This window comes from Asterias rubens, chromosome 1 (genome assembly GCF_902459465.1).
Source record: "Asterias rubens chromosome 1, eAstRub1.3, whole genome shotgun sequence".
Lineage (NCBI taxonomy): Eukaryota > Metazoa > Echinodermata > Asteroidea > Forcipulatida > Asteriidae > Asterias > Asterias rubens.
In genome coordinates, this window is record NC_047062.1 from 573,492 (window position 1) to 593,030 (window position 19,539).

The window sequence follows — 19,539 nt, forward strand, 5'->3', positions numbered from 1 at the left end:
CTCTCCCTCTGCTTACTGTTCCCCTTCCCAACAACCTTCAGTTTTCTGCACGGCTTAGGAACTATAAGAAGCAATGCAGAAACAAACAGCGTGACTTATAAACGGATTTTACTTTGTGATAAAAATACTTTGCAATTGTATATTGTACTTAACTTGTTTGATAACAGTTAGGCTACCGGTAATGTCAATGTGACCCAAGTATTTAGCTGTCTTCCACCCTGTACAGACTATAGCAAGCCATGGGTGTGTGGCTTTTACCAAAGCATAGGGCCCTCAAATGGCTGTAAGAGTTGACCCACTACCATAACACGAAAAGGTAACGGCTTGACAACTGTCATTCTTTCCATGTTAACAAACATCTGCCATTGTATGTTGGACAGAAAGCTGTAGTCTCTACAGGTACATATATTCAACAACTGAAATAGATAGCAGCTGGTGTTACTATTGATTCTTTCTTGTAAATAATGGTGTTCTGTTATGGTTTGTCAATAAATTCTGTATTTAATACAGTTATGCAACAAACATTATGGAGCATTTCAGTTCATTTAAATTTATCCTGTTTAAGTTATGGTTTGCGCTTATCTGGTTATTAGTGTCTGACTGGTGGTTGCGAATGGGAAGGTGGAGTTATTTGAAGAAAAAAAAAGAGTTATTTTTATACGGTATAAATGTACCAAAGTTTAAATATAAAAAATCTCATCGCATTCTCGGCCTCCTGCGCAGGGCACTTTTACCATGTACAACAGAGGCCAATAAAAAACCTTTAAAGCTCTTGTTAAACCCCAACTAGACTAAGCATGTGAGGCATGGAATCCCTTTAAAGCTCTTGTTAAACCCCAACTAGACTAAGCATGTGAGGCATGGAATCCCTTTAAAGCTCTTGTTAAACCCCAACTAGACTAAGCATGTGAGGCATGGAATCCCTTTAAAGCTCTTGTTAAACCCCAACTAGACTAAGCATGTGAGGCATGGAATCCCTTTAAAGCTCTTGTTAAACCCCAACTAGACTAAGCATGTGAGGCATGGAATCCATCAACCATCACTGATATAAACCGGCATCTTGAACAGGTCCAGCGGCACGGAGCACGGTTTGCCTGTGCTAAATACCAGATGGCTATTATTCAGCCACCAACCTCCCGGTCGTTGAGACATGATCACTACCTAAAATATGGCATGCCCTCTGTCTCCCTGGACTGCTACAAATATTCATTCTACCCTCGTACCATCAGGATCTGGTATAGATTATCTTCTACTGTCGTCAGTGCACCCTCCATCTAAGCATTTAGGCTTGCAGCCCTTCCAGAGATCTGGGTAATGGGCCTGCAAGTGTCCGACAGATTCCTCTAGTTTCTCCCTCCAATGCACAGTGTATATAATGTTCATTTTGTCTTGTCCTACACTTTTATTACTGGTCACAGCGTCATGCACAGCACATATCCCAGTTTAGCTCTTACCAGCTTTAAGTGTAAAGGGATTACTCCATCAAGTATCAAGTATCTTACTTAGTATAGCCATGGAGGTAGAAATAAAATAATTTTGTTCCCCATTTAGTGGGTCCATGTGCCTGTTTGGGGTTTCCCTTTTGCAAAACATCTTGATAAAGGTAATAAACTAATCTACATGTAAATACAATTTATTTTTATTTTTAAACAAAATTTAAAGTGTTTGTATTCCTAAATAGTTGCATGACATTTGGTGGGGGCGGGGCTGGAAAGTAACCTTGGATGGGTTATTAGTCGGGTGCTTTGCTTTTGGTATCGAAAACAAAATAATAACCGGCCGGATGTCCGTGTGCTGTATTGGCTTTACATAAGAATCGATACTCAAAGTAAGTCTGGTACCGAGAATAACGAGAGATCGTGTGATATTCGTGAATCTGTGCATTGTTTACTGTATGCAGCATATCGTGTGTTCGTGATGCTCTTGTTTGATGCTGATTTCATCGCTTTATATCAACAAGAAAACACACTTCTTCTTCGTTTTGGAGAACTATGGAAGTGTGAAATCTATTTACAAAACTGTATACGGTAAGATGAGCTAAATTTAAGGAAAAGTTTCCGTATGTCGCCACCACTTTTTCAATTGATTTGAAATATAGTATAATTAGTATCTAATTTACCTCAAAATGAGATATCCCTTGTTGTAAAAATGAGTGAAAAAGTGGTGGCGCGAAACGGAAAGTTATCCCTTCTTCTTTTTCTTCCTTGAAAAGTGCAGCCTTCAATTATTGAAGATGTACGCACTGCGTGTGAGCGCATGCATTGACTTAGGGCATCTTCTTTATTATGTGGACCATTTGTAAGTCTGAAATTCGGACCCTGATATTTAGTGAAAGCTATTTTGTTTATTTATACATTGTAATAAACTAAGAGTAAGAGGTACCTAGCAAGATATTATACACAATTTTGACAGCCCATGCCTTTCAAATAAATCAAGGTAGAAGATTTCGAGTTCCTGACATCAGCATTTTTGACAGACCTCAACAACCTGTTAGATAATTGAGGTATTTAAATGATCAAAACTTCATATTTGCAGGGCATTTATTTAAGTTTTGAATGCGCAGGTGGTGGGGGATGTTGACAAGTAATTTAACAGCAAAAAGACAATCAAAGTCGGACAATAAAAAAAATAAAAATAAAAAAAACAGTAATTTTCCGTGCGTCTTTTTTTTTCCGTCAAAAATATCAACAATAAGAAACACGTGAGTTAACCAATTTTTAAGACATTCAATAAGTTCGAAAAAATACAAAGAAAACACGTTTAAATAATGGTTATTTTGTTACAATGATTGCTGCGATACCTGGTCAACTATCAGAGTAATCAGTTTTTCAAATCTCCAGCGATGTAATTTTTCCTTGTCTACCATTTACTTCCGCGCGACGTTCATGAATTTTCTGATCGGCCTGTAAGTTGACCTTTGACACGAGACGTACCCCCTCAAACGTCTGCTTGTAGTCAGGCACCCTCAGTGTTTTTACGGAACGCGATCAGCACATGTTTTTCTGCGCGATCTTATACTCGGGCAAAATAATTCTGTCAAGAAAATGACGTTGGCATTTACTGCCGTTCGACAATCCATCGGACAGCTCCACACGAAAAACCAAAACATCTTTCAGATGATTTACAACAGAAATACTTTCTTCAGAACGCTAGTTTTTGGAAACTAAATCAACTTCCGTTCAGGTACGTTTGATGTGGATTGTGCAGATAATAAAGTCTGGAACGTCATTTTGCAATTAAGTCCGTCTATTTTCTGGAACGTCATGCAAATCTGTCATTTTTTGGCGATCGTCACTTAAAATCTGTTCAAAATTACTGACGTTTTTTACCTAAAAAAATAAATGTGGACGCTTGAGTTTTTATTTTTGATAGATATTAGGTATGAGAGGCTGCAATAATCAGCGAAATTACAGTAGTCTTGTGCCAGAAAAAAAATAATTACAGACAATATTTGCTTTGTTTTTCTGTCAACCTTATGCCCTCCTCTGTCGGGCTTATATTTTCTGTGTTTGGTGTTTTGTTGATTTTTTTACTGATTTTATTTGAAAGTACATCTGTTGGACCTCATTATAGTAAACAATGAAGTACCTAGTGATTTACTTAAGCTAGTTTTGAATTAATAAAAAAATAACCACAGGTTTGACTGCTGCAGACTCTACACTTTTAAAATGAACACAACACATTTAAAATTAACTGCTCTATCCTTATATGAACATTTTAATAAACCTTAATACGTATACAATTATTTGAAATATCTGAAAAGGTCAAAAATAATTTTTTGAAAAATGACATTTGAGGTTGTAAAATGGTCCATATTTCAAAGAAGATGCAACAAGCCAACAGGAATTTGAATCAGGTGCAGATAGAATTATGTACAGGTGCGAGTAAAAAGGCTGGAGATGGGGTTACTTCAGTCGTGGGTCCCTTAACACCAGCTTAAAGGCGTCAAGGGACGGTTACGGGCTGGCGTACACTGAACTGAAGACCTGGTATGTGGGATTGTGAATCTAGAGCCATGACCTCTTGTTTATGAGGTTGACTGTGTCAGATGGGTGCTCAAGGGGATGCCGACCAAGTTGAATCTTATTTTGTACATCATTTGAAGGCGACTTTGGTGACGACGTTCCTGTAGAGAAGGCCACTCGAGGTGATCTAGCATGACGGTAATGTTGGGCGCTATCGGTCAATCTGCGCGATCAACTGATCGCGCTGCGCTATCGACCGATCGCGCTGCGCTGTAGAATAAGCTTGGGCGATATCACGATATTATCGAACATCGCGATATTAATTTGGAAACGATTTCGATATCGGATGGATTTGGTTTTAATCGAAATATCGATATATCGCGATAATCGCGATATATTGCTAGCTGTATTTGCTAGCTGAGACATCTTGCACCCCCTAGGTTTGGAGTAAAACCAGAAGAATAGGTCATTAGAACACCTCTCTTATGCTATGACCGCTCTTCTACAACTTTCACTTGGAGTTTGAAGACTGATGATGTCAAATTTAACTAATCGACAATCGGTCGATCGCGCAACATTCCTGCACGATCGGTCGATCGCGCAAAACTTTTCCTGCACGATCGGTCGATCGCGCAAAGCCTTTCCTGCACGATCGGCTGATCACGGAAAAAATACTCGCAGCGCGATCGGTCAATCGCGCAAAAATGTTCATTGCGCGATCGACCGATTGTTGGGCGATCGACCGATTGCTGCGCGACCAAATTGATCTTTCAATAGCGCAGTGCGATCGGTTGATCGCGCAGATTGACCGATTGTGCCCAACAGTAACACTGCTTGTTCTTCTATAATCTCCAATGACAAAACAAGCGTAGCTTCATTGGACTTGCTCTAGCTTCAATCTTGATGTTACGTTGCGTGTTGGGATCCCTTGAAGTTGACTGCTGGTCGAATAAAGGTGGTATAGACAGCTTCTTTAGTTTTGTGGCTGCTGTGGCTAATAGGAGAAGAAGCCCCTGGTGCAAGTGGCTTTTTTTGTGATGTTGTCAACATGGGTGTTGAAGCTTAGCCTCGGATCAAGGTGGCTCTGACTACTTGGCACTTTGTTGCATTGAAGCGCATCAGCCATTTCATTTCCCAGTCTTGGAGGGCATCGATATCCTTATGAAGGCTGACGGATTGTAGAGATGTGTCTGTAAACAACACTGTTGTCTTGGAATAGCCTGGACGTAGTTGTTGAGCTTGAGAGACAGTCAGGCAGGTCATTAATGTACACTAGAAAGAGTAGAGTGTCGAGTACGCTGCCTTGTGGGACTCCGGATGTGACGCTAGTGGAGGAAGTCTGTGATCCATTCCAGTGTCATACCTCTGACACCGTAATGATGGACTTTGTCGAACGCCTTCTCATAATCCAGCAGTACCACAACGATTTGCGAACGATTTGCGACTTGGTGTCCAACCCCTTAGCGAGGTTGTCTAGCGTGCAGATGTTTCACAGGATCGATGTTTCCAAAAACCATGCTGAGCATTAGACAGGATCTTGTTGTCGGCAAGGTTGGATCACAGCACAATGGATGATATGCTCGCACAGTTTACACAGCACTGATGTTAGGGAGATGGGTCTATAGTTAGCTGCGTCGCACCGGCTTCCCTTTTTGAATAGGGGGACGACATGGGCTCTCTTCGATAAGGATGGTACCTTCCGTTGATTTATTGAGGCCTGGCAGATTAGGCTTACTGCAGGAGCAATCTTATGGGCATGCAGCAAAAGCTTGTACAAGGATTGAAATTTGCGTAGAGTATCTGGTATGCAGCCAGAGGGTTAAACCTGCATGCACAAATTTAGATCAGGCCATCAAGTTTGCGTGCTCAGCAAAGGCTGAAGTTTATGCGAGAATTGAAGTTTGCGCCCAACAATACTACTGAATTAGATGCATTGTTTCTAATAAACAAATCAGGCAAATTTAGGAATGTTCACATAGAAAAAGTTTTGATCAGGGTGTTTATTTTGACAGCGGCTCCAGGAGGAGTCAAAGAGCTTGTGACATTTGCTCTATTTATTTTACTCACAATGCAGAAGATTGTGAATTTTATGATATCAATTGAAATAAAGATATTTTGTTCACAAACAATTCCTTATATGTTTATTTTTTGCAGTCTGGTTAACTGGTTACCATTCTACACTGAGATGTTAGAATGTTTTGAACTACGACAAATGTTGTGGTAACCAACCATCTGGTCATTATGGATTCATCACACGAAATGGACGGCCATCGATGCAGCACAGAGAACCTAAGACCACAGAAGCTGCTCCAAACAAAAGTCTGGTCTAATATCTTACTTTACAAATGTTTTTTTCAGTTAGTTGTTTTAGTTACTTTCATTTGCCTTTCAATAGTCAGTGGGAGAGATGTCCAACCCCAACATGAACATTACACACCAGATTACAAAAATTATCACAATTTGTCACAGATAGCAACTCAACTTCATGACCTTGTCGCTAAAAATCCAAACTACATTAAATTAGACTTGAAATACACGTCACGTATCGGCAATCCGCAATATATCCTTCATCTTTCAAATTTCTCTAACTCAAGAACAGCGAGTGGATTAGTTGGTCTAGCCGCAGCAAAACCAAAGATACTTTTATCCTACGGTGAACACGCCCGCGAGTTCTTCCCAGTAGAGAGCTTGTTTCATCTTCTACGCAATATAACCGGTGGGTTGAGGGCGTTGCATGGCTCACCAGCCGAGAGTTTCTCTCGTATGATTCTCACAAGGTTTGATATTTATATTATCGCCATGGCAAACCCAGATGGGAGGCAATATGTGGAGAGGAATAAGAACTATTGCTGGAGAGGGACCAGTGTTGGAGTCGATTTAAATCGGAACTTTGATTGGAGTTTTGGAGGAGTAGGAAGTTCTGGTGACCCTAAAGATGAAGAGTACAGAGGGGAATTTGCTCACTCCGGTAAGACATCTATTGCATACATTATTAACCCTAACCACAACAAATGATCCTAGTGCATGTTGTGGCTAAGCTGAACAAATTTATAACCCGCATATTGTCTAATCATTATGACCATCCACTTAGCCAGTTTGCATATTGATATAATGTTTTAAAATGCATCTACACAGTACACAGTCAACTCTCCTAGTTTCTGACCATTCCATATCCTTCAATGTGTTTTGAATGATAGATTCACTATGCCAATCTGTAATGTGAAATTGCATTGAATGTACTACACAGTACACAGTCAACCCTCCTACTGTCTGTCCATTAAATCTCATCTACTGTGGTAACAATACATAAACTATGCCAGCCTGCAATATGATGAAGTTGTGAATAAAGCCACACACGTACACAGTTACTTCGGTACACAGTTGTGCCACAATACACAACCAATGCAGTGAGTTGAATGGTTTCAAATGATTGGTTTACTCTCTGGAAAATGTTACCAAAAGTAGGAGGGTTAAAGGGACATGTTGCTTTGGATCGGTCAAGTTGGTCTTGAAACATTTTGTTATGAAATGTATTGGGTTAGAAAGATGTTTTGAAAGTGGAATTAATGATCCACACAAACATGCCTCGAAACTGCGTGGTTTTAATTTTACTTTGATAACTAACACAGTTGGCTATTTTATGGAATCAAAACCTGGACTTCAGAAATGGCATGCCGTGTTAGTCACGACGCATCAGGAAAACCATGACATTTTGCATATTTGTGTGGAACGCTGTCAGAAACAACTATTTTGTGAAGATTTTACTTTGATGTTGACATTTTTGTTATTGTTGTACGTTTCAGAGCCAGAGTGTGGAGTATACCTTGACCTAACAGCAACTCATATATTTGATGCCTTCGTATCTCTACATTCAGGAATCAAGCAAATCTATTTGCCCTTCGCTGGTAAGTGGAGATCAATCATTGGTCAAAGGTACCCATGTGATGCATAAAACTTAATGAAATAGAATTTGTTGGAAGCTTTAATTATGTATTACTTCACCAACATCAAAGAAGTTTTTAAAAGGTTCAGTGAAATGATGAACTGGTTATTAAATCAATACACATCAAAACAACAAGCGGAAAAAAAATACAACCACTCACCTGTTAAGGTTTTTTCTGGAAAATCTTTTGCCTACATCTAAGAACATCAAACAAAATAATGAAACTTGTATCTTTACATTTAAATTGCAGACTCCAAGTCCAAGAAAGCCAAAGCCAAGCCGGTAAACATAGATGAGCAAATGGACTTAGCTAAGAAGATGGCTGCGGCTACTCATAACTCATTTTCTTATGGTGTTGGCTACAATATCAATGACTACCCTGCTGATGGGGCTGTCTTTGACTACATGGCTGGTGTAAAAAAAGTAAGAACTTTGATCACTTATTGAGAATGTTACTGGACCTAGCAGAGGAAGATGGGTTCTTTAAACGCTCCTACTCTTGGTATAAAACAGTGACCAACAATTTGAAACCAGTAATAAGGACCTAGGCTGGGAAAGTGAGAAGGTGGGCCAGGGTAACCTTGGGTTAAAAGCACTGATGCTGCAAGACGGCTCTACACCAACCACTATTTTGTGATATGCAGCGCTGGATCATTTGCAGCAAGTTGTTGCCGCTTGACTGTGGACATTGTGTTACATACACCACACCAGGTGTTCTGTGGTAATTTCACTCAATATGTACAAATCTTTTATATTATTGTACTTTGTTGTTTCAGATTCCTTTTTCCCTCGCCATTGAGCTTTGGGGTGAGGGAAATACAAAGAATGGAAAGTGCTTTGACCTCTTCAACCCACCTCATCAGAACTTGCAGGTAATTAGTACTCATTTTGTTTCACATACATTAAAAGTTATCCACTGCCAAGTTTCAAGGGAATTGTAAATTAAATTATAGGTTCCATTGTAGATTCCAGCTGAATACAGTGTCTACTTTTTGAGAAATCAACGAAAATATGTCAAGGTATTTTCATCAAAAATGTTGATTGCCACATTTTGTGAGGTGAGGTAGGTACCAATCTCATCTCTGTCTGCAGCATTATTTAGCTGACACCACAGAATTTAAATGATCTCCAAAAATGTATAAGATTCAAAGTTTATGACATACTTTTATTGATTTCTAATCAACAGAGACAATTGAGTTATTGATTTCTAATCAACAGAGACAATTGAGTTATTGATTTCTAATCAACAGAGACAACTGAGTTATTGATTTCTAATCAACAGAGACAATTGAGAAACAAACAGATTTTAACAAGATGCTTACTACCGTTACAATCTTTAAAAAAACTTAAAAGCCTCTTTTGGGGGGCGGGGGGGGGGGGGGGTGGTTCGTAACCAAAGTTCAATCCTACCTTGAAAAAGAAACATACCAGCATCTACCAAACAAATAGTTTGAGGTAACCAAGAAAGAAATGATTGTACATGTATGTATCAATAGTTTTATTAGTGAAATAAGAACAATGAAGTAAGAACAAAATAAGTAAGTAAGAAATAAGTAGGTCTTTGGAAGGATTCCAACCCCCCTATAGTGACATATTAAGTTGAGTCAATTAATCTCTTTCAGAGATGGTAAAGGCCATTATTGCCAAAAGGCAATAGTTCTGTTTCAAATTTATTTCTCAAGAATTTTATACTGAACAAAATTCAAAATGAAATAATGTGTATACTCTGTCAATAGTATAATAACATGTCATGTCCACATACTATTTTGTCTTTGTAGAGTGCACTTGAGTCTGTGATGCCTATTTATGAGACATTATTCACATATCTTATACATTGGAAGGAGAAACAAGTACATAAGATGTTTCATCAAGATGAGGTAAGATCCTTTCACTATAGTTAGCTATCTAATGACCCTTGCATTAATATAGTTGAAAAATAAAAGGTTCTAGTTGAAAAGACATATGAAGTAGGATCTTATCTTTATATTTTATACATTGGTGACACTAGAAAGTATTTTTGGAGCATACCATACATTTATATAATATTTGATTTGGTATGATGCCTAATCACCATAGAAGTGAAATACCCAAACATGGTCTGAGAGAAAAGTCAAATGGTCCTCATTGGGATTGAACCCAAGACCCCTGACACTATTTGATCTGGTATCAAATATTGTGTATGTTACTTTGCCTTGTAGCGCATCCATCCAACGCCGAGAAAAAAATGTGGTTTTTAGGGGAAATGTAAGGGAGTAAACTGCTGTGCCTTAAAGCACAGTTGGTAGAGCATCTGCCCAGAGTGTCAGGGGTCTTGGGTTCATATCCCAATGAAGACCATTTGATTGTTCTCTCATCCCATGTTTGGTTTGATGTGACTCTGTAATAAGTTTTGTCACATAATTATTTATGTTCATACTATTTTTTGTCCCAAGGAGCCTGTGTTTGGTCTGCCTCTTGGTTATATCCTAGTTGGAATCACATTCTGTCTCTTCCTTCTGATGATGTGTCAACAATACAAGCCATATGGACTTAATTTCTATCAACGTAAGAGGGTCGTCAGTTTACGATCTTTGAGTTCATCTTTTGCAGCAGCAAGTGGAATTAAAATGACGTAACAGACGGAATGACACACTTAGGTTTTACATTCATTATTTGTTTGCTCTCCGAGTGTCTGTATTAAGCCCTTGCATTGTCCGCCATCGATGATTAAACTTGCATGAGGCTACCAGTGGCTGAGAGGCATGCACTTTTCCATTGTTTATTATCAAAGGTGGTGGTCAATGATGTCATGTGCAACCCTTCTATTAAACCAGATCTTTCTCCAGTTGAAAAGTCAACCATTCTTGACCCATCTGATGAAACTATGGCTGCTGTTTTTAACTGAGGCTATTCATTTAAACCCTATGGACTATTTAGAGGTTTGGTAAAGGTTCATTTTATTAATTGGAGGTTTGATGTCGTCTAACTCTTTGATGAGTTTTAGACATTTGAGAAACAGAATAAGCTTATGGAAGCTGTAGAGGTCGTGCTTGCAGCTTACTCGTCTGGCTTTGAACTATGTCACCTCTTTAGTTTGTACAGTTGAAGATGCTAGACCTTGTTCCAATTTGATGGCTCTGCTTAACGTGTAGTTTGGGGGATATCATCTAGTTATCACCATTCTGTGCTTACTGGGTTAGTGCAAAGTTTCTGTGTTATATGAAGTATGCACCAGCACAAGAAAAACATATACTTTTTTGGGGTTGATTAAAGAATTGACTAGAGTGGGGTTCGAACCAACGAGCTCCGGATTAAAATGCCGGCGCTCTACCAACTGAGCTACATGTATCTAGCCCTATCCTGGCAGTGTCCCTATTTTGTCAATATTTTTGTTCAGGGGTGCCAGTCAGAAGCCATTGAACAGTTAACTGCTGTATAGCCAGGGATCACACCCAAATTATGATACAACCTGGGAAGCGGCAGCCAGGGGATCACCTTAAGGGGATGCGACTTTTTGTTTCAGATATCAATATAAACCACAAGGGAAACTGACTAGGTAAATTTTGAAATGATTTTTGGGGTTGAACAAAGAATTGACTAGAGTGGGATTCGAACCAACGACCTCCGGTTTAACGTGCCGGCGCTCGACCAACTGAGCTATCTAGCCCTATGTTGGCAGTGTCCCTATTATGTCAATATCTTTGTTCAGGGGTGCCAGTCAGAAGCCATTGAACAGTTAACTGCCGTGTAGCCAGGGATCACACCCAAATTATGATACAACCTGGGAAGCAGCAGCCAGGGGATCACCTTAAGGGGATGCGACTTTTTGTTTCAGATATCAATACAAACCACAAGGGAAACTGACTGGGTAAATTTTGAAATGATTATTGGGGTTGAACAAAGAATTTACTAGATTTACTTATGTACATTACGGAACCCATTGCTAAAATACAAGATTCGAACTGCCTCTAGCTACCAGGCAATCTCGGTAGTCTAGTTGGTAAGACACTGCTCTAGAATTGCAAGGGCCGTGGGTTCGAACTGCCTCTAGCTACCAGGCAATCTTGATAGTCTAGTTGGTAAGACACTGCTCTAGAATTGCAAGGGCCGTGGGTTTGAATCCCATCCCAGTAATATGCCTGTATTTTCCTTTTCACAGAGCTCTGAAAAGTAGTGAGTAAACATGCCTAACACACATTGGTGTATGTTGGTAAAACCATAATGTTATTAGTACATCTGTCATTTCTCAAAAGGGAATTTCTGCACAAATGTAGAAAGACTGTTGGAAACAGTCATGAATACAGTGAGATGATCATTACTATAGCAACATAATATATGACCTCTTTGACCTCTATGGAATTCATGGGTTGGTAAGTAAAGGTGAGCAAAGGGCACATCACAGTAAGAATCAATTGGCATAAAGCAAACTATGTAAGAAACACAGCAGGATGTCTGGTCATGTAAGAATCAATTGGCACAAAGCAAACTATGTAAGAATCAATTGGCATAAAGCAAACTATGTAAGAATCAATTGGCATAAAGCAAACTATGTAAGAATCAATTGGCATAAAGCAAACTATGTAAGAAACAGCAGGATGTCTGGTCATGTAAGAATCAATTGGCATAAAGCAAACTATGTAAGAAACAATTGGCATAAAGCAAACTATGTAAGAAACACAGCAGGATGTCTGGTCATGTAAGAATCAATTGGCATAAAGCAAACTATGTAAGAAACACAGCAGGATGTCTGGTCATGTTTGTACTCTTTTAACAGGTGTCACATTGACATCCAAGTAATATACACGTACATGTATCCGGACACTACCATCGTGCTCACATGTTAAAAGTAACCAATTATTTTCAATTTCTGTATTTTGTAAAAGTTTTTTTAATTCCCTGTTTACAAACAGAGAGTTTATTACTTTTGATGTTATGATTTCAGCATCGAACTGTAAGTATTTAGAGAATTTAACATCTAAATTGGTCATATAAGTCTGTCATGTTTTCTGTAAAGCAACGATGTGTGGGATTTTGGTTTGCCAATGCAGGTAACTAGAATCAAGTAATTATGAGGTTAATGTTCTTGCTGAATTCCGACAATTAATTTTCCTTGTGTTATCCTGGTATAAAGATTTAAAAGTTAATTTCTACAACATTGACAAAGATTACACACTTGCATTGTCTTTATGCCACGTTAGCGATGGAGTGTGATCTGTGAAATTTTAAACATTAAGAGAATAGTTGTTTACCTTTTATATCAATGAGAGAAAACCAGGGAAAATGCAAAGTGTGATCTTTCTGAACATTGTACAAGCATTAACTTTCAAGTCGTGAACTAAAACAGATCATTGAGTCTGAAAATGCATGAGACTAATAACAGAAACTAGGTTTGGGTTTGTATTTCCGACATCTTTTTTTGACATGAAATGTAACTACAACTGTACATGTACTAATTCTAATGCCCGTCTTTACAACATGTGTATCTACACAAGGTACAGTGTTGTATAATTATGAACCAACAGTACATGTACATACCTTCATGATATTTGGCCTTGGGGGTTGCAAATAAGTATGTCAGGTTTCAACTCATGTTGCAGTTTCACACCCTCACATACAATGTGAGGAATGGCTAATTTCAAAATCTCCTTTTTTTTTCCCCATGTGCATTCTGTACCAATTCAAAGTTCTATCCTACGCACCATATTTGTTGTATTGTGTTTTGTTGGCGTTTTTCATACATGTACGTGCTTGGGTGCACCAATTTGGAACAATAGTTGCAAAGGTTTTCTCGCTCAGTGATTTTCAATGTGGAAAAGCTCCAAGGTAGCAGGGTATTATGTGTTGATAATGAAGTGCAAAGGAGTTTAGACCTGTGCAAAGGCTTTCATTTGAACACACAGGCAGTTTGAAGGACATGTTTTCAAGTGAACAACAACTGTCATACCTTTCTAACAGTTTATCCAACAGTTAGGCCACTTCTACGTATCATCAACAAAGTCAATGGAATGTTTGTGGTGAAGGACATGTACACAATTCTTATCAGAAAAGGTTCAAAAGTAACTTCCTCTGCAGAGGTGTAAAACAACCTTGAAGTTTTTGTTTTGTTGGCTTAGTGTGATTTACCTCTTGATTTGTAAATCTTTAAATTGGTACAGGGTTATATGCCTATTATTTTCAACTTCATTTGCCTTATTCACTTTTCAATATTTAAATTCTGTAGCAATCTCTACTTTAATTTGTCAAATTTTCAATTCGAGCTTTAACATATTGGGGATAAAATTACATGTTTTCAGTTAATATTTCACACAAAGTCTTACGCCAAATGCCAGCAAACAGATGCAAAGAATTGTTTACAAAGTTTTAAAAATGACTTTGTGCCCCAGTTGGATGTGTATGGGTTTAAAAATTAATATGCTGTATAATATTTAAAATATTTATTTGTAAGATAATTAAGTTGGTGTGGAGGTTTTCATTTATTTTGTCCTGGTGGTGTTGTGTATACACATGATGTTTGAAACAATGTGGTTGGATATTAAGCTAATAAATTCAAGTAGTTTACGTAATAAGAGGCTTTTCTATTGGCTTGGAGTTTATTCAATTAATATTGAGGTGAAAATGGAAGTAAATTTAGGTAAAGTAGATAAGGTAAATTAGGAAGAACTTCACAATTTGTAGGTAAAACATGTACCAGTGGAGCATTAAGTATTTCCCAACTCGTAATTTATAGTAAAATATGTAGGAACTGAAGTTGACACAAAATCGTGAGAGGAGTATAAGGTTGGGTTTTGATTTCAGAAGTTATTAAAATGTATTTAAATGTTTTAAAAAGTGATGTTGTTCATATATTAATTTTGTCCTTATTAAATTTATTATTTTATAGGCCATATTATCTCTATTATTCGTCGTTTGTCTAAAAGTTTGTATCGTTGTTTGGTCGTGAAAAAAAACCACCTTGGAAACCACAGGCACACTAAAAAAACTAAGAAAAATACGTTTGCAAATTTTGTTTTGTAAATTCACATCGTTTCCTTTTTAAGACAAATTTTCTTTACGAGTTGACCTGGCTTGTATTTTTATACAAGCCTTGAAAACAAAACAATATAGAGGAATTAGTGGGTACCACCTTGGCCATAGAAAACCAAACCCATATCAGACGTGATATCATGAAACGATCCAGACGTTCAAAGTTGGGTCAACTTTTTGTGGTGAACTTGAGTATTGTTCACACAGTGACAACCGAAGCCTTTTAATAACTACGTCACACAGAGCGCAAGGTCCCAAGTTTGGGGTTTAGTAAAGCGCGACCAACAAATTGCAATCCTTGATTGAAAAAAGGTCATAACTCTCGATGCATTCGCTTGTCACTTTTGATCGTCTGACGAGTTCAGAAAGTCAGAGTAGTATTTTAACGCAAAGTTACCCCCTGTCCAATATTTGCATAAGAGAGTGAACATAATGTAAACTATGCCAAGTTCATAACTTCAGGCTGGCGTCTTGTTAACAGACAATAGTTTTAAAAAAATCAAGTGTTGTTTTTTAATAAATAAAACTTTATTTGTTATTCCAACATAAAAACAATTTATTACATTATGCAAAATATGGACTCGTCCAGGTTTGGAATGACTCTCCTTAGAAAATAATAATTAAAAAACTTACGTTGTGAAAGTTTGTGTTTTCTTGCTCCTACCAGTAAACCGTTACAAATAAAGTTAAAGTTTAGTCCTGTTTTCAGAAATCATTATCATTTCGTTTGGAACACAAGCAGAATAAATAACGGATGTAGTTTGCATATGAGTTTCTGATTTAATAGAACGCAACTTTGTTCTTAAATTTATCTATGATGTAGGCCTTTGATTTCTTTACGAGTTGTTATGTATTTCTGAACAACCGAGAGCATAGATTTGTCCACTCTTCCTAAACAACGGCAAAGAAAGGCTAACGATAAATCCCTAATAACAATAACATGAACATAATTATTGGAGGATTATAATTATAAGTGATTTTACTTTCCCATTACACTTTTTATGATTGACCAAAAATCCCAACACGGTTGTTGTACTAGCATTTGTGTGAACATTGCATTATGCACGATATTTTGCTAAAATATTTCAGTGGTTTCAGTTTTTAGTCATGATTGAAAGTTTGTTCAACAAAATATGGAATGAGTAAACGGAATTCTCAAATAAAGGCAGCTATACAAATGCCCATGATAGTGTTTGGAAGTTGGTATTCCCGCCGTGAGTTCATAAACCAGTCGTCTGGGTTTTTGCAACCGAGAGTTTTTGCAACTTTAGCTATCGCACCTGATGATTTAGAGTTTTTCTCCCATTTGCGATCTTTTCCTGGGCACTCCAGCTTCTTATCCGTTCTTTCTCCAGCACAAGGAGTTCTTCTGGAGCAATCTGTAAGATGTCTGTGATGGTGCTAAGGAGACCCGATCGTTTATGTCTTACTAATGTGGTAGCATCCTTGGATAAGAGAAGACAGGCACGACAAGGTCTGCCGTTCGAATCCCGCCTAAAGCGTAACCTTGCCACGTTCATATACAGCAAGTTGTAGACATGAGATTGCAAAGACATTACCCACGTTATGTGCAGCCCCTCAGTGGTGGTGAAAAATGACCTGAAGATGCAGATAAGGAGATGGGTCTTCAGTTCGCATAGATGTGTATTGGGTGGAACTTGGATGTAGATCTTAACATACACAGTTGGGACATTCCTTGAAGCTACTGTAAGATACGTCTCAATATCTGACTCTATTCCGGGAGGGATCCACCTCAAAGGAGGTTTAACAGCGATGTAGTTATCGGGCCATTCAAACGACTCGTAAGATTCACTGTGTCTTAAAGTGTCTGCTTTCATCTTGATATTCTCCTTATGTTTCCCTCTAACATGTTTCCCTGTTCGTTTTAGAGTTTGTTTCAGGGTCTGTTTCGTGGTTTTACTGGGAGTGTCGTCGCAGTTTTCAGATCCCAGTATTCTTGGCCGATACTTTTGGTTCGGGGTCAAAGTAAAATGAACTTTTTTATTCTTGAGGATCTTTGGCATTCTGAGAGTTCCTGTCCTACTTCTCCTGTTGAGTCGACTTGGCACATCTTCCTTTTGTCTGCAGTTTCCGTTAATGTTCCCGTTAGGAAGTCTAGCCTCCATGAACTCTGTGCTAAGTGGGCTGGTGATGAAACTGCTTGACTCTGCATCCACTGAGCATCCATCTTCGGCGATGTTGTTGGAGAATCTCGTACAGGCACAGTTGTTGTGCTCAAAGTCCTGAATTAATACTGTTTCTATTACCTTTTCTTCATCTTCTTCAACCTCATCCTCATCCTCGCTGTCAACACATTCAATGATCACAAGACTTTCTGATGAGGTTGTTATAGCACACTGTCCTCTCATGTCACCCGATGTGCCCCGGTGTAGAGAACGGCTGGGCTTGGGGCTCGTTATGGGAACACTAGTGCAAGTATAGTCCGTACCGTCGGAGTTGTAGTGAAAGAAAGTTACCTCGCCGTGCTGGTCGTCTGTGGTCCTTTCTCTATGGTTGAAGGCTGGTGGTGGGTTATCTTCGGTTGACTCAGTTTCTTTAAGGAATGGATCACACTGGGAGAAATCGCTAGGCAAGTATGAACTCATGTCCTGTAGTTCCACGTCAGCCGGCTCCTTCTTGAAGCTAGCCAGTAAATGTTTAATCAGAGGGTGCCGAGACAGCCTGCTGCCCGCCATGACATGTTGCCCGTGAATGCCATGATTTACATCAATACATTTCTTCCTTCGTCGTTCCACTGAACCGGAACGGCCTGCAGTTTTGGCATTCTTCCCCTTGTTCAATGGTTTGTAGTCTTTAGTTTTGGAACTTGATACAGGCGCTACCAAATCCTCATTGACGGTGACAATAGGGGGCTTTGGGGAGCTCGTGCTTCTCTCGGGGCCAGCTTCATCTGAATATTGCCTCCAAATCGATGCCATAACACTGGGAACAAATAAAGCCGCTGAGGTGCCAGGACTTTTCTTATACCGCGGTTGCATTATTGTCGGCATATTACTCTCGCTAGTTGGGTTAAATACATCAAGGAGGACACTCTTAAGATGGCCAGACCATTGTTGAGATATTCCGACTGAAGGAATATTAAATCCCCAGTCTAATCCATCCGTCCATCCGGATGAGCCAATAGATGTACTTGATCCAGAGCTGTTGATGTGGTAAAAAGATTGAGGTTTCTGTAACTCTGGTATCAAATCCAAAACAGATGGACTCGAGCTGTAACAGTGGAAATCACTCGAAGTTGTCGATTGGTGACTTTCTTCAATAATGGCGTCTAATATCGGGTGGTTTGGATGGTTTATATTATTCTCGAGTTCCTGGCACTCCGGGGATGCTGTTCCCCAGCTCCCTGCCGCAATAAAGCCCACACACTGCGGGTCAGATTGCTCCCCAGCTTGACTCGTAACCTCATTCCTGGTGTCTTCGTGAGCTAACTCTGGGATGTGAGTGTGGATTGGTTGATGATCAAAGGTTGAATGGGGGTGTGTGTGGTAAATCGTTGCTGATGGGCTCAGCCAAGACGGTCCTACAAGATGTTGTCTGCTGTCACTGATTTTATAGATGACCCGTTTCTTTGTCCCAATACGTGGACGGTCGCTTGTAGTCATTACGATAGTAATTTCTGAATAAAATAAATAAACAAAGATCAAAATTTCAATCGCTTTATTCAAGCATGGAGGTATTCCTCCATGATTTAGGTAGCAAAATTGTAATGCATGTCAACATTATCCTTGGTTTAAATTCACCCCTCTGATGGTACGGGACTACTGCCCAACCTCAAGCCCCGAACTTAGACAGCTGGTGTTTTTATGATATTGCGACAATTTCTTTTTCTTTCAATTCACTGAAATTTTCTTTAAGAAACAGTTTTCGTTTTTTTGAAAAGCCCACCATGTTTGCTCATTTTTGTGTACGTCGCAAATAAAAAAGTATAACACAACTATTATAGGGACAGTTAAGTTTACTCTGATGAAAACAATTTCAGATTGGAAAGAAGAAGCTTTTAGATAAAATGCACATTGTTACACTAGTTTTTTTTCTCCCAGCTCATGGGGGCCTACCGAAGATTTTGTCGGTTAACCTACTTCTTATTATAGTCCTAGCCTAACTATTTGTATATTTATCCCGAGTGGAGTTTGTGTTCAGTACCGAACAGATACAGATGACCAAGGCTACATTCAACGTCAAAATGTTGAAGTCTGCTTTGAAGTTAGTAAACAAATAGTACACGAGGACATGTCATGAAGCTCTTCAAGAAAAGCTAAGGGCTCAATCTCATGCAACGCTTCTTCACACAGTGATATGGATTATAACTGGAACAGCCTCCCAGCCCAAAGTGGTAAAACAGCCGGACAACCAATCACTTCAAAATAGCTTTGTGAGTCATGGATATGGGGTGTTAATGAAAAGGCATAAGCCTAGGCCCCTAAGCCTACACTAGTAAACAAAAATCCCAACTTCAAGTTTAGGTATAGTATAAATCAAAGTGTACTGTAAGTGTAAGTGGAACTTTAACAGAGTGCCCAAACGTGTCATAAAACAACAAAAACACATTTTAGTAAACACACATTCAAACAATTATTAAGATGTTTTATTTACTAAAATTAAATGCCA

At 38.8% G+C, this 19,539-nt stretch overlaps 2 protein-coding genes across 2 annotated transcripts; one reads left to right on the forward strand and one right to left on the reverse strand.

Annotated features, from left to right (window-relative positions):
- The first annotated feature begins 1,891 nt into the window (after positions 1-1,891).
- Positions 1,892-11,278, forward strand: LOC117300989 (carboxypeptidase A1-like). The gene is made up of 7 exons (XM_033784865.1): positions 1,892-2,027; positions 6,120-6,933; positions 7,769-7,870; positions 8,159-8,331; positions 8,685-8,780; positions 9,687-9,785; positions 10,341-11,278. Exons 2-7 carry the CDS (start codon positions 6,207-6,209, stop codon positions 10,521-10,523), a joined length of 1,380 nt encoding a protein of 459 aa, XP_033640756.1. The 5' UTR covers positions 1,892-2,027; positions 6,120-6,206; the 3' UTR covers positions 10,524-11,278.
- Positions 11,279-11,956: 678 nt separating this feature from the next.
- On the reverse strand, positions 11,957-18,533 carry LOC117290847. The gene has a single exon (XM_033772407.1). It carries the CDS (start codon positions 18,531-18,533, stop codon positions 16,182-16,184), a length of 2,352 nt encoding a protein of 783 aa, XP_033628298.1. The 3' UTR covers positions 11,957-16,181.
- Positions 18,534-19,539: the final 1,006 nt, after the last annotated feature.